A 14,441-nucleotide genomic window follows, 5' to 3' on the forward strand; every position below is an offset into this window, starting at 1 on the left:
TATCATCTTGTGTTCATACTATATGATATAAGAGAGAATAAAACATATATTTACATTTTAGAGAAAAATTATAAAGCAAACATCCAAGATATCTCCACCAAATTTAAGACACACATTTTCAGAATAATAAGAACTTGTCTCCTGTACTCACCTTAACAGTTATATCCTTCTTCTTACCCTGAGAGAGAACCACTATCCTGACTTCTGGGATAATCATTCCCTATGCAACTCTAACACAATATATGTTAACTCTGCCTGGCTTTAAAATTTATAAAAGTGGAATCACAGTGTACATATTCTTTTATAACTTGCTTCTTTTATTTAACAGTCTGTTAGAAAGCATCATCTCTGCTGAGCTGCCTAACTATACACACCATTTATTTTCACTGCTATATAGATTTCCACTGTAAATACACCATTTAATTATCCATTCAATGATGAAGAATTTGCTGTAGTTCTTGATATGGGGCTACTATGGACAATGCTACTATGAGGATTCTTAAATATCCTGGTCACATATGTAAGAATATCTCTACAATAGCTTCTTAAATTTTTGGTATCCTTTACAGTCTTAAAAGTATGAGTGATCCCCAAAGACCTTTTGTTTATGAGATTGTGGGTAGTGATATTTATCATAATAAAAATTAAAACAGAAAAATTTTAAAGTTATTAATTCATTTTAATAATTAAATGATTAGATTCATTAATAACGCAATACATGCTAACATAAATAACCACTTTAATTTAAAAAATCTTCTAAAACAGAAGAATGTCACTGAGAATAATAGCATTTTTTAATTATATTTTTGCTAATCTCTTTAGTATTTGGCTTATTAGAAGACAACTGGATTCTCATACTTGATTCTTCATTCAATCTATTGTGCTCTTTTGGTTTGGTGAAGTATATGATGGAAATCTGGCCTTACATTAACATACAGTTAGAAAAGGAAATAGTATTTTCATTAGTCCTTTCAGATAATGGTAGTTTTTTTTTTTGATTCTACAATAAAACTTGACAACTAGAAATTTCTTAAAAAGTTTTAGTTGCAATGCAGATTTTGAAACCGTTATCAATGATCTCTTTGCATCCTGTTTCATCAATTTATCACCAATCTCACTGGAAAAGTCTTTAAGTATTAGGAAGCTGTCAGGCTCACACTGACAGAACTTTTATTAAATTTGAATTTTCGCTCAAAAAAGTTCAAATTATATCATTGGCAATAAATAGGATTGGTTGTTTTCCTTGAATAGTAAGCTCTTTTGTTCATTTTTCAAGTGAATTTCTGCTAACCACCCATAGTTTCTCATTTGTTCTTTTAAATAAAAAAATTGTGTTCTGGGAAAAAGCAGCTAGTTCATCTCAAACAACTGCACAAGTGCTTTTCATTATAACAACCAACAGACTAAGACATGAAGCAAACGAGATTTACATACTTCTCATTTTGTGAAACAGATGATTTGATAAAAGACATGTACTTAAGGATCATGATTTAATAAAATTAATAATTCTTCTGCTTTATTAAAGACATTTTTAAGTGAAACTGGGGTGATGGTAACAAATACAATGACTATTAGTATGGCTGCCCAGATTCAAGCTAAAGTGCCAGTACATACTCAGCACTGTCTTTGTACAATCAGAGGAAACAGCAAAAATATTCTTAGTATTATTATGAAAGAAAAAAAGAATACAAAGAAAACAGTGAGTTAGAAGATGTTCTTGAAACAATCAAGAGTTGGAAAACTGATCAAGGAAAAGAGGAAAAGAGAGAGTGATAAAAAGACATGTTCCTTCAGAAGAGAAGACTGTTTTCATTATCAATGTATCCATAATACACTATATATTTGGTAAATATAGCAGCTGCTCAGTAAATCTCTGGAATCAAATAAATTGTACATCAGTGAGAGAGTACATACTGATCAACTGTGAACCATAACAGACATAATTTGTGATGTATCATACATTTATACCTCCCTTGATGGTGAATAATATACTGAAAGTATGTACTATCATATAAGCAGTAATAAATGGGCTAGAGGGCAGGTTTCAGGTCAAAATAAATGGCATCATCAGTCAGAGGCAAGGTGGTTGCTATATAGAGACCAAGAGATATGCAATAAAGGCTACCATTAAGTTTCTGTAGCTAAGGAATTGATCATACATATTAATCTATTATTACACATGCTTTTCTCATATATATGTACATAGTTTTCTATGCAAGTGGTATTTTTTCATTTGAAACTATATTTAACAAAACAAACTTCCCCTTTCTATGATAGACAGATACGAAGAGATACATCTTAGGAAAGAGTGTCTTATGTTTCAAGATATATACAAGGCAGCTCATTTGTGATTACATTTTATGTCATTTCACCATATATTATATGATCATTTGACATTGCAAAAGTAATACAGTGTGTGTGTGTGTGTCTGTGCACGCATGCGCACGCGCATGCAGGCTCTCAATCCTGTCTGACTTTTTGTGACCTTACAGACTCTAGCCCACCAGACTCCTCTGTCCATGGAATTTTCTAGGCAAGAATACTGGAGCAGGCTGCCATTTCCTACTCCAGGGCATCTTCTCAACCCAGGGATTGAACATGCATCTCTTGTAACACAAAACAACAATTTACTTTTGATTCTGGTACACAATTAATACTGGTTCTTTTGGAAGATTTGTGAAAATGAAAAAGCGTAAATACAGACTACTGAGTAAAAATTTAACATGCATTGTCAGGATTTCTTCTAAAAATCAAAATAGATGTTTTCACACCTAACAGAAATCTATATAGCTAAGGAAAATCTTAAAATGCTTAATTCAATTTTTTGTCTAAGCAGTTAATTTTGCCATGTTGCTAATATATTAACATCATTGTTCTTTTTAGAAAACCATGGTACTTTAAACTCTGCCTTTCATTTTATTAAATATAAATTCTTCACTAAAATAAGTAGATGACTACTCAGTTCTTCAAAAATAAAACACATTTACAATTACAAAAAGAATAGTTTCCTAACATTTTCAATATGATTAAATTTCTCTTCAGAAAGTGAAGAAATAATTATAGTCTAAATTGTGACAATTAAAAAATCTCAAAACTACGTCTTCTCATTGTAGCAGAAAAATACAAAGGAACAAAGAGACATCTTTCTTTACAATTATTTTCCATTTATTCTCTTTGATCTGTTCTTAGTCATAACTGATCTTGGCTATGAATCACTTGTTATAAAAAAGCAAAGATGAAATTTAAGGGATGTAGTCAGAAACTTCTCTACCCACATCTGGCAAACATTTTTAGATTTAACAGTTACCCACTAGGAGAGCTATTACCATTTGTTCATGTGTTTTCTAAAACAGAGTTTGGAATTCCCTTCTACTTTTGGGCTTTATATACAATTTACTAAACTAAGTGAACTCAAGATTCTGAACTTATTTAGGAAGATATTTAACAAGCAAGGTGCCTAAAAGAATCTAGGACCTAGACTCTTTCCACATGTGTAGAAAGCAATGTTCACATTTAGTATAAACATTTCTGAGTTGAAAATTAGGTTTCTAAAGCCAAAGATATCACTATAATGCATTTACATCTTTTCTACTTCTACTTCACGCTTTTTTCCTTTCATCTAACTGCAAAGATGGTAGGGGTCAGAGGAAACAAGCTATTTGAGACATACTAAGATTTTGGGCGAGGTGTGTACATGTACGTGCATTTGTGTGTGTGCATGTACAGTGAAAGGTAGGGAAGACAGAAAATCATGGCAAAGATAGAAAAGGTAGCTGAAACAAGGAAACCTTTGTTGTTATAATCTTCCATGTACTATGAGCAAAATGTAACTGAATTCATTATGGCATCTGAAATTTATGTCAACCAATTAGTACAATAATGTCTGCCTATAAATTCATTCTTTGTTTTTCTTTCAAAATGAAGAGAGTGCCTTATCAAAGTTCTTAAAGTTGAGAGTGACTGAATTCTACTTCAGTATGTTTAATATTTATATAATACACACATACATACACCTATTCTGCCCTGTAATTCTAGACATTTAATTCAGTAATTACTTGATTGGTTTTACCTACTTTTGTATTACTGCATGTCATAGCAAAGACTTACTCACTGAAATAATTCAATTTGTTAGAATTTATTATAAGAACGTTTCTTTAAAAATCTTAATGTTACTATCATTGTTTTAGCTATTATCGGGAGTATGTCTACATACGTGACTGCCTATATATTAAAATGCATATTGTATTGATATGTAACATATATATATATGTATGTGTACACCTGTGCATGTATGCATATGTAGACAGGCAGGTAACATAATTTTGGCTTCTTCCTAGCCCTGACAGGAATGGAGTAGCATTTTAATAATAATAGCAATATGTTCTAATTTGAAATATATAAAAATTTTATAGTAGATTCATAAAATCTAATACAAATAGGAAGAAACAGGCATATTATACCATACATGGTATTACTAGTTTAGGTAAATAACAATGGCACCATACAGCTCTAAAGCTGAATCAACTGACAGAGTAAAATGTTTGTCATCTTCCACTGAATAAAATATTTCTATATTAGAAAAAAATAAGTTCATTGCTTTTCTCAAAGGGTGTAAAACCTTAAAGAAACCACAACATTCATTTTAGAGTTAGACCTTGTAATATGAACATTTATCATTCAATCATTTATTCATTCATTAACAATTATCGACAGAATGCCTATTACCGCACATTAAAGTACTATTTACCTCAGTCCCTATTACCCAATACATCATGTCTGGCTTTAAATAAACAATGGCAAGACATTCTGAAACACAGTCAAAAGGGAAGAAACAATCATCAAAACTAGACTCAGATATTATACAAATTTTGGAATTAACCAAATGGGAATTAAAGATAATTATAATTATTATTTAAGGGCTGTAATGAAAAAAGTAGCCAATATAGAAGAAAAGGCAGGTAACAGGCAGAAAGATGAAAACTCTAAGAAAAAATCAAAAGAAAATCAAGAAACAAAAACCAGTGTAATAGAAATGTAGAATTCCTTTGATGATCTCATAAGTAGACTACACTAAGGAAATAATCAGTGAGCCTGATGACAGCTCAACAGAACCTGCCAAAATTGAAATGCAGAGAGAAAAAAGAATGAAAGAGATGCACCCCCCCGAAACAGAATAAAACATCCATGAACTCTGGAACAACATCTGAAGGTATTACATGTATGCAATGTAAATACCAGAAATAGACTAAAGACAGACTACGGTTGAATACATGTTTGAAGTAATGACCAAGCATTTTCTAAAATGAACAGACACCAACAACAGACTCAGGAAGTTCAGAGAATATCAAACAGGATAAATACCAAAAAAATCAATATCTACTTATATTGACTCAAATTGAAGAAGACAAAAGACACAAAATCTTAAAGAAATATCTTCTAGAGGACAAGGATAGGAACAGCAGCAATTTTTCATCAGACATCATGCAAATTCTATATCCAGTAAAATTATTCTTCAAAAGCTCTGAAGGATAAATACTTTCTCAAACAAAAACTGAAGGAAGCTATTATCAGTAGATCTGTGCTGAAAGAAATGTTAAAAGAAGTGGTTCAGGGAAAAGGAAAATTAAATAAATCAGTTAATTAAAAATAAATAAATATATATATATAAATTTTATATAAAATTTTTATGCTAAAACTCAAGAGAAACCATTAAAATTTTTAAAAGCATAATTGACAAGCTATGAGAAGAGATAAAATGAAACCATGTAAAATGCTCAATTAAAACCAGAGAAAGGAGAAAAAGAGAAGGAAAAGAAACAAACTGCAACAAAGAGAAAAGTTACAAAAATAGTAGATATTAATTCAACTATATTAATAATCACTTTAAATATAAATGGTTTAAATATATCAATTAAAAGAGAAACTATCAAGAGTGAATAAAGATATAAGAACCAATTATATACTGAATATAAGAAATCCACTATAAATATAAAGACCCCGTGAAGCTAAAGGGATGGACAGAGACAGATACACTTGCTCACATGAATCAAGAGAAAACTGGAGAAGCTATATTAATTGTAGACAAAGAACACTTCAGAAAGGAGAAATTCTCAGGATAAAAGTATTAAATAATAATTTAAAGATCATTTCTCCAAAGAGACAAAAAACTTGACAAGAATGTATGCATTTAATAATAGTGTCAAACATTTGAGTCAAAACTGATACAAAAGTATGGGGAAATAAACAAATCCATCACTATAATTGGAGACTTAAACATTCCTTTCCCAATAACTGTTAGATCAAACAGGAGTAAAAAATCAGTAAGGATACAGTTGACCTGAACAGCACTATAGACTGGATCCAAAGAAGACATACAGAGGGCCAACAAGCACTTGAAAAGATGCTCACATCACTAATCACCTGGGAAAATCAAACCCACAATGAGACATAATTTTATATCTGTTAGAATGGCTAACAAGAGATTACAAGTGCTGGCAAGGATGTGGAGAAAAGGGAACTACTTTACACTGTTGGTGAGAATGTAAATTGGTATAGCTACTATGGAAAACAGTATTAAGTTTTCTCAAAAAATTGAAAATAGAACTATCACATGATCCAGCCATCCCACTTCTGGATATGTAGTCAGAAGAAATAAAATCTCTATTTCAAACAGATATCTAAAGTCTCATCTTCATTGCAGCATTACTCACAACAGCCAACATATGAAAGCTACCAAGTATCCACCAATGAACGAATGGATAAAGGAAATGTGATACACATCCCCTCTCACACAGTGGAATATTATTCATTCATAAAAAAGGAAATTCTGTCATTCCCTTCTGTATAGTAAAAGAAACAATCAACAAAATAAAAGGGACTCTATGAAAGGAAGCAAATATTTGCAACATGGATAAAACTTGGGGCTTTATGATAGTGAAATAAGTCAGACAAAGACAAACACTGTTTGATCTCACGATATATGTGGAATCTAAAAAAGCTGAACTCTAACAGAGTAGACTGGGGACTGTCAGGGGGTTGGGGTCTGGAAGAAATGGGAAGATATTGTTGTTCAAAGTGCACAAACTTCCAGTTATGAGATGAATAAGTTCTGGGGATCAGGAAAGCATGGCTGACTATAGTTAATAATACTGTATTGTATGGGCTTCCCTTGGGGCTCAGCAGTAAAGAATCTGCCTGCAATGCAGGAGATGCAGGAGACACAGGTTCGGTCTTTGTGTTGGGAAGATCTCCTGGAGGAGGCATGGCAACCCACTCCAGTATTCTTGCCTGGAGAATCCGGTGGACAGAGGAGCCTGATGGGCTACAGTCCATAGATAGGATCGGACAGAGTTGGACATGACTGAAGCAACTTAGCACACATGCAAGCACTGTATATTGTATATTTGAAATTTGCTAATAGAATCAATCTTAAATATTCTCACCATACCCACACAAAGAAGCAATTATATGATGTGCTGGATCTGTTAACTAACCTTATCATGGTAATCATTTCGTAATATATACGTGTATCAAATCACCACGCTGTACACCTTAAACTTATACAATGTTATATGTCAATTATATCTCAATAAAGCTGGAAAAAAAGGAGAAAACACAAATTACAAATATCAAGAGTAAATGATGAAATGTCATTATTTATATTATAGACATTGAAAAAGACAATAATATTAAGAATAATTGTAAAACAAAATTGGTAATCTTGCTGAAAGAGTCAAATATGTTGAAAGACAAAGTTAACTAAAAAAAAAAAAGACTCAAAGATTTAAATAAATATGTTATCTCACATCTAATTTAAAAATTATATTATCAATAATAGTCCTACAAATGAAATTCCAGGCTCAGATGGCTTCATTGGTAAAGTCTATTAAACATTAAAAATGAAATAATATCAAACTTACGTATACAAACTCTTTTAGAAAACAGAACACTTCTTAATTCAATTTATAAGACTAACTTTATTCTGATACCAAAACTAGTCAAAGAAATTAAAAGAAAGCTACAAACCAACAATTTTTTGACAAATTGGACTGAAATAACTGGATCTTCCAATGAGGAAGAAGAGGAACTTCAACCCTTACCTCACATCATACAAAAAAGTTAACTCAAAGTGCATTATAGATCTTAATATAAAAGCTAAAAGCATAAAACAGACAAAAATATTGAAGAAAATCTTCACAATCTTGAAGTAGACAAAGATTTCTTAGGACACAAAAACACAAATCATACAAAAATTATAAATAAGATTTCATCAAAATTTTAAAATTCTACTTTTTCATAAGACATCATTAAAAAATGAATGACAAGCAAAAGACTTGGAGAAAATATTCACATTGCATATATATGATAAAGACTTTTATCCAGAATATATTGAAAATAATTGCAGCTCAATAAGAAACACCTCAGTTTTTTTTTTTTTTCAAATGGGAAAAGAATTTGAGTAGACATTTCAGAAGATAATAACAAATATGCACATGAAAAGATGTTTATCATCACTATTTATCAGAAAATAGATAATTAACTAATTAAAGCCACAATGAGATACCACTAAAATGTATAATAATGGGTAAATCAAAAAGACATAATAATAAATGCCAGCATGGATCTGAAGTAACTGGAATTCCCATAGACTGCTAGTGAGAATGCAAAGTTGTATACAGCCATTTTGAATTAGGGTTTGTTTATCATAAAGTGAAACTCATATATACCATACTACCAGCAGGACTACCCAAGAAATGAAAACATATGCCTGCCCATACAAATTCTTATACATGGATGTTTACACCAAATCTATTTAAAATAGCTCCAGACAAGAAAGAGCCTAAAATGTGATGTATGCTATTATGATATGGAATACTCTTCACAAAAAAAAGAACTATCGATATACACAACAACATGAAATGAATCTCAAACCTGTGCTGAGGGAAGAAAGCTAGTCACAAAAGGGCACCTACTATATGAGTCTACTTAAAACTACAAGAAACTTCAGGAAAGACGAGTTTAATCTATAAGGATAGAAACTAGATCTGTGGTTGTCTGGAGCCAAGGAAAGGTGTAGGAGTGTGGACACTGACTGGAAAAGGGAGCAGAGGGATTTTTCTCAGGTAATATTCATGTTGATATCCTGATTGTTGTGATGGGTACATGGTTATATACATTTGTCAAAATTCATCAAACTGTACACAAAATGGATGCATATTTACTGTATACAAATTATACCTAACCATTTTAAAACTTACTCATGGGAAAGCAAACACTTTGAAAAAATAGAATACTTAACTCATCTTATAAGACTAACACTATTTTGATACCAAAATTAGACGAAGGCATTCAAAACCAACTACCTTAGTGTGTGTTTATTATTAGCCTTCTATCAAGAAAACACCACACTTGTATACATTGCTATATTTAAAATGTATAACCAACAAAGACCTACTATGTAGCACAGGGAACTGTGCTCATTATGTAACAACCTAAACGAGAAAAGAATTTGAAAAAGAACAGTCATATGTATAGGTATAACTGAATCACTTTGCTGTACACTTGAAACTACCATAACATTGTTAATTGACTATACTCCAATATGAAACAAAAAGCTAAAAAAAATATATATATATATAAAGAAAAGATAAAGTCTCTATATATTCTATATCCACCAAAAAAAGAAAAACAAAAAACAAAAAACACAGCACTGATCAAACATTTAAAGATACTTAGGGGGTTTCCATGGTGGCTCATTGGTAAAGAATCTGCCTGGCAATGCAGGAGACACAGGTTCGATCCCTGGTCAGGGAAGATCTCATGTGCCACAGAGCGATTAAGCCCATGCACCACAACTATTGATCCTGTGCTCTAGTCCAGGAGCTGCACCTACTGAGCATGCATGTCACAAATATTGATGCCCATGAGCCCTAGAACTTATGCTCTGCAACAAGAGAAGCCACTGCAATGAGAGGCCCAAGCACAACTAGAGAGTAGCCCTTACTCACCACAACTATAGAAAAAGCCCACATGCAGCAATGAAGACCCAGCATGGTCAAAAATAAATAAATAAAATTATAAAATAAAATAAAATTAAAGATACATAGATATTTGCAGCAGGAAAGGGGAAATTTGGATAAAGAGAACAATAATAATAGCTTCCTAACAAAAGTAATCTAATTTACAATTTTATCCTGAAGTCTTGCTACATTTCTCTTTCTTTAAAAAAATTCATCTCCTAACCAATCTCCTTTAAAAAGTATATCTCTACTGGAGACAAAATACTGATACTGATTTCCAAAAGCAAGACTTATATATCCCTGCAGCTTTCAATACAACTTTCGACAATTCTTCCAAAATTAGAATTATAGTTCACTCAATTGCTATTAATTAATAAATGAGTTAAGTAAAATCTAAAAGTTTTATGATTGCAAAACCCATTCATTTTTTGTGAAAAAAACATCAGACATATATAATGGTAGAGTAACATAATGAACTCTCACCCCAGCCACATACCATCAAGATTACAAATTCAAAATGTTATTATTTTTGTTTCATCTTTCTCTTTTCTTCTTCTTTCTTTAACAAGCAAATCTCAGATGTCCTTGCTACTTGAATCACATACACTTCAACATATATCTCTAAAACAATATTGATTTCTTAAAAGATTTCTTTTTAAGATTATCTGTTTTTGCACAGTATAAATATATTACCTAGCTTTCTCAATATATACATGCCTGGTTGAATTCTTGTGAATTCTGTTCAACATAATTTTTTTCAATTTCTAAAGCCTATGGCAGTTACATAATTAATAAAAAAAAAAATCAAAGAAGACTCTTTTCTCTAAGGTTTCATTAAGTATTGATAGCTTATGGCCTGCGTTAAAGCCAGACACCTTTAAATAAAACATACAGATCAGTTTTTCATTTGACAAAGAAGCTGATTTCTTGCGTGCATAAGGGAATGAACATGGTCTAGTCTTAGCTATCTACTGCTGTTTAAAATATACCATCCCCACATAAGTATGTGTATGTGCTCAGTCATGTCTTATTCTTTGTGACCCCATGAACTATAGTATCAACAGGCTCCTCTGTCCATGCGATTTTCCAGGCAAGAATACTGGAGTGGGGTGCCGTTTCCTTCTCCAGTACATAAGTATACCCTGGGTGCAAAACCATATTCTACTAATACACAACCTAAAAATTAGTACAAAATATTCACAGTCTAGTAACACAGCAGAGGCACTTCTCACTAATTCATGGTCAAAGATTTTTCATAGTCACTTAACATTTATCTTACTAAATGATAAAAATGATAAAAACTTTTGTCTTATACTCTATATAGAGCTCATTATACTCTGAAAAGTACCTGATATATTTACCATATTATTTTGTTTCAGCACTTTATTTTAATAATGACATGAGTTGTACCAGAGTTGACCTGCTAAATTCCTCAAAGTTCAACCCTATGATCTTAGAAGCAAGTAAAAGAATTTTCATCCATGAATAGGCAGTATGTTTAGCACACCCTACCTAGTTGTCTGAAGATAAAGGGATAAGGGGATAGTGATATAGGAATCAACATGGAAAGAAAGCTAATTTCTAGTGTTTCAAATAACGTTTTTGAATTGAAGCATTCTGTCTTTCAATATAAAGCATTTTGTGGATTTCCCCCCAATTTTCCCTCACATCATCGAACAAGAATTAGCTGTGAAATAGTTACTCCAAGGCACATACCTCTTAAGAGGTATATTCTACTTTTCTTTTACATTTCTTCTACATAGGGTACAAACCATTCATCTTAGGAAGAATTACAAGGATTATCCATAAGGTCAACAAAAAAATTTAATAAGCTTAGAGTAGCTCAGTTAGAATCTAATAAAAAATACAAAAGAGATAAACCCTCACCTTGCCTACTATTTAAGTGCATATAAGAATGGGGTTTGTAATGCATATGTTGACATCGACTAACTTGTGATTGCATGAGGTAATAGTGCCCTCATTGACACATTATTCATCTGCTGCATGTTACTTGTCCTAACCTTTCAATTTAATTGAACCTAAAAGACCCTATTAAATTCAGGCTGGTTGCATAAGATTATGACAGTCATTAATGAGTCAGATTTTTAAGTGAGTTCAAGATAAACTGCCTGGTTAAGAGGGTTTTTCCCTTTTGTTTCCCTGCTGTTACTGCAATGGAAACTAGAATACCAATATTTTTAGGACTTCATTAAAAGTGTAATACTGACTTTTCCTTGTGTCTGAATTAAGTCAGGTTTGAAACTTGTTGGTTACTTGAATTCACACATAAATTAATACCAATGTGGTAAAATTTAAATTGCAACTTTCAAAGTAACACAAGAGACTGACCCAAGTTTACTCTTCACCTAGGGAAAAAAAATGAACTACAGATTTATCTCAGGAATGACCTCTGAGGCAAGTATACAATAAACATTCATTTTGTTTATTCTTTTCCTGCATCCATTTTTCTACCAAAAAAAGCAGACTATAAAAAATTTAAGTCATACAAACAACATCAGAAGTTCTTGCAAATAGCCTGCTTCTTTTAGTTTAAAATGTTTGACTATCTTTTTAAAGCAATCAAACTTCTCTCTCTCCACATCAGCAAGCTTTTACATTTACTATTGCCTGTTGCTTGAAATAAACTAAGGGTTTTATTGTGACTGGGTGGTGGATTGGGGGAGGGGAAAGTCATAGGATAGTTTTTGGCACAGATTTCTTGAAAACAAATATTAAAAACTCCAGATCCTCCTAAAAAGTAATGAGAATGATATCTCACTACTCCTGTAATATCAGGATTTTGCTTTTAACTGACACACAAGTATACCTGAAAATGCAAATTGCATAGCAGTAATTACACAAACCTAGAAAAGGCCATGCTCATAGCTGTATGAATAGTGAAAAATCAAAGTACACTTTATGATAATGATGTCAATAATGATTTTTAAATATATATGTATTGTCACTTAAGGAAATGAAAGATCATTTAAACAATTTGACTGTGAGAAATTGGGTGTTGAGTGGATCATGGTAAAGCTAAATTGTTACAAATGTATATAAAAAAAACAAGTGTAGTGCATTCACTACTCTGAGGACACTAATCACTGAATCAGAGAGACTATTTAACAAGTCTCCAATTCTTAAGGTGATTTATCCCAATACCTTAAATGATAACACTCTCTGTTGAAATCAGACAAAAAGGCATAAAATATGGTTGAGTACGGGCATTTCACACAGTAGTTATTTATGAATTGCTCAAAAAAGTGGAGCTCTAAAATTTATTTTGATTTTCTTAAACTCACTCACTTGTGACCAATCTCATGTGCAATGGTAAAAGCTGAACCCAGGCCAATGTCTTCATTAATGCTGCAGCTCCTTTCAGGCTCACACATTCCAGCCACAGAGGCCAAGCCTGAATAAACAGAAGGAGACACAAAGGGTCAAGCCAAGGTGTTTCAGTCTTAAAAAGCCCATACTTATAAATGCCTGGATTCTTTTTAATAACCTCCATGCACAGAAGGAGCAGTTGGCAAAAGGTTAACTTTCTAGTCATTTGCAAAATCACTGGGGGGAGTTTCACTTTGCCGGCTAGACATTAATATTTTTTGAACTGCAGTCAGTGCTGGAAAATGTCTAGACTAGGGGTTAGATTTATAAATTTTACTTCTGGTAACTTGGGACCACCTAGTAACTTGAGCCAGAAGAGGGAATTCAAGAAAGCATTTCTATTTTAACATTCTTCAGGCTGTAGAAAGCAAAATATATCCACATTATTTTTCTAAAGAGATCTGTTTAAGTTTAGTGGGTTCATAAAAATATACAAGCAACTTTTTAGTTACCAAAAAAAGGGAATCCCAAATGGTTTTTTAAAATGACATTTTTATAAAAACATAAATGAATGATTCAAAACAGAAAAAAGAACTGTTAAAGATGGGAGGTTTTTGCATTTTTTAAAAATTTTCTGAAATTAGTCCTGCAAGTGATGCAACAATTTCTTTAAGTATTTTAATGGACAGCAAGTCATTCACACATTTGTGTGGTTCTCCCCTCTCTCATTCCTCTAAATGAAGTAGTTTTAGTAATAAAGCAAAAACTATGGTGTTAATTCACTGATTCTGGTGAAATGTTATGTTACTGAAGGCATTCTTCTCTTGGGAATTTTATTATGTAAAATTTTTAATATTTATTTCCAAATGAATACCATGCTCTGTGATTAGTCCATAACTTTAAAACAGTGCTAAGAAAAAAAAATTTGTGTGAAAGATAAAATTTCATGTGTTATAAGGAAATAGATGCCAAGTCATACTTAACACACATATGTACTTAAGTTATTTAGAATAAACTGAAGAAACAGTAAAAAAAAAAAAAATTTCATATATTAGTAGTCTACTATCATCACCCAGGTATTAATAATTATCTTCC

The 14,441-nt window shown here is 31.9% G+C and overlaps 1 protein-coding gene across 10 annotated transcripts in view; it reads right to left on the reverse strand.

The window, feature by feature from the left end:
* ADAMTS6 (ADAM metallopeptidase with thrombospondin type 1 motif 6) overlaps nt 1–14,441 on the reverse strand; it is a 282,617-nt gene that overhangs the window by 153,523 nt on the left and 114,653 nt on the right. For 9 of the 10 annotated variants that reach the window (XR_010659003.1, XM_065905423.1, XM_065905424.1 and 6 more), the window contains one exon: nt 13,326–13,431. The exons of the other annotated variant lie outside the window; for it this stretch is intronic. Coding sequence is in view for 8 of the 9 variants with exons in the window: in XM_065905423.1 (XP_065761495.1) it covers nt 13,326–13,431 (106 nt within the window). In the remaining variant the exon portion in view is untranslated. The remainder of the gene's footprint in view (nt 1–13,325; nt 13,432–14,441) is intronic. 10 annotated transcript variants of the gene reach the window in all.

Source organism: Muntiacus reevesi, chromosome 14, assembly GCF_963930625.1.
Source record: "Muntiacus reevesi chromosome 14, mMunRee1.1, whole genome shotgun sequence".
NCBI lineage: Eukaryota > Metazoa > Chordata > Mammalia > Artiodactyla > Cervidae > Muntiacus > Muntiacus reevesi.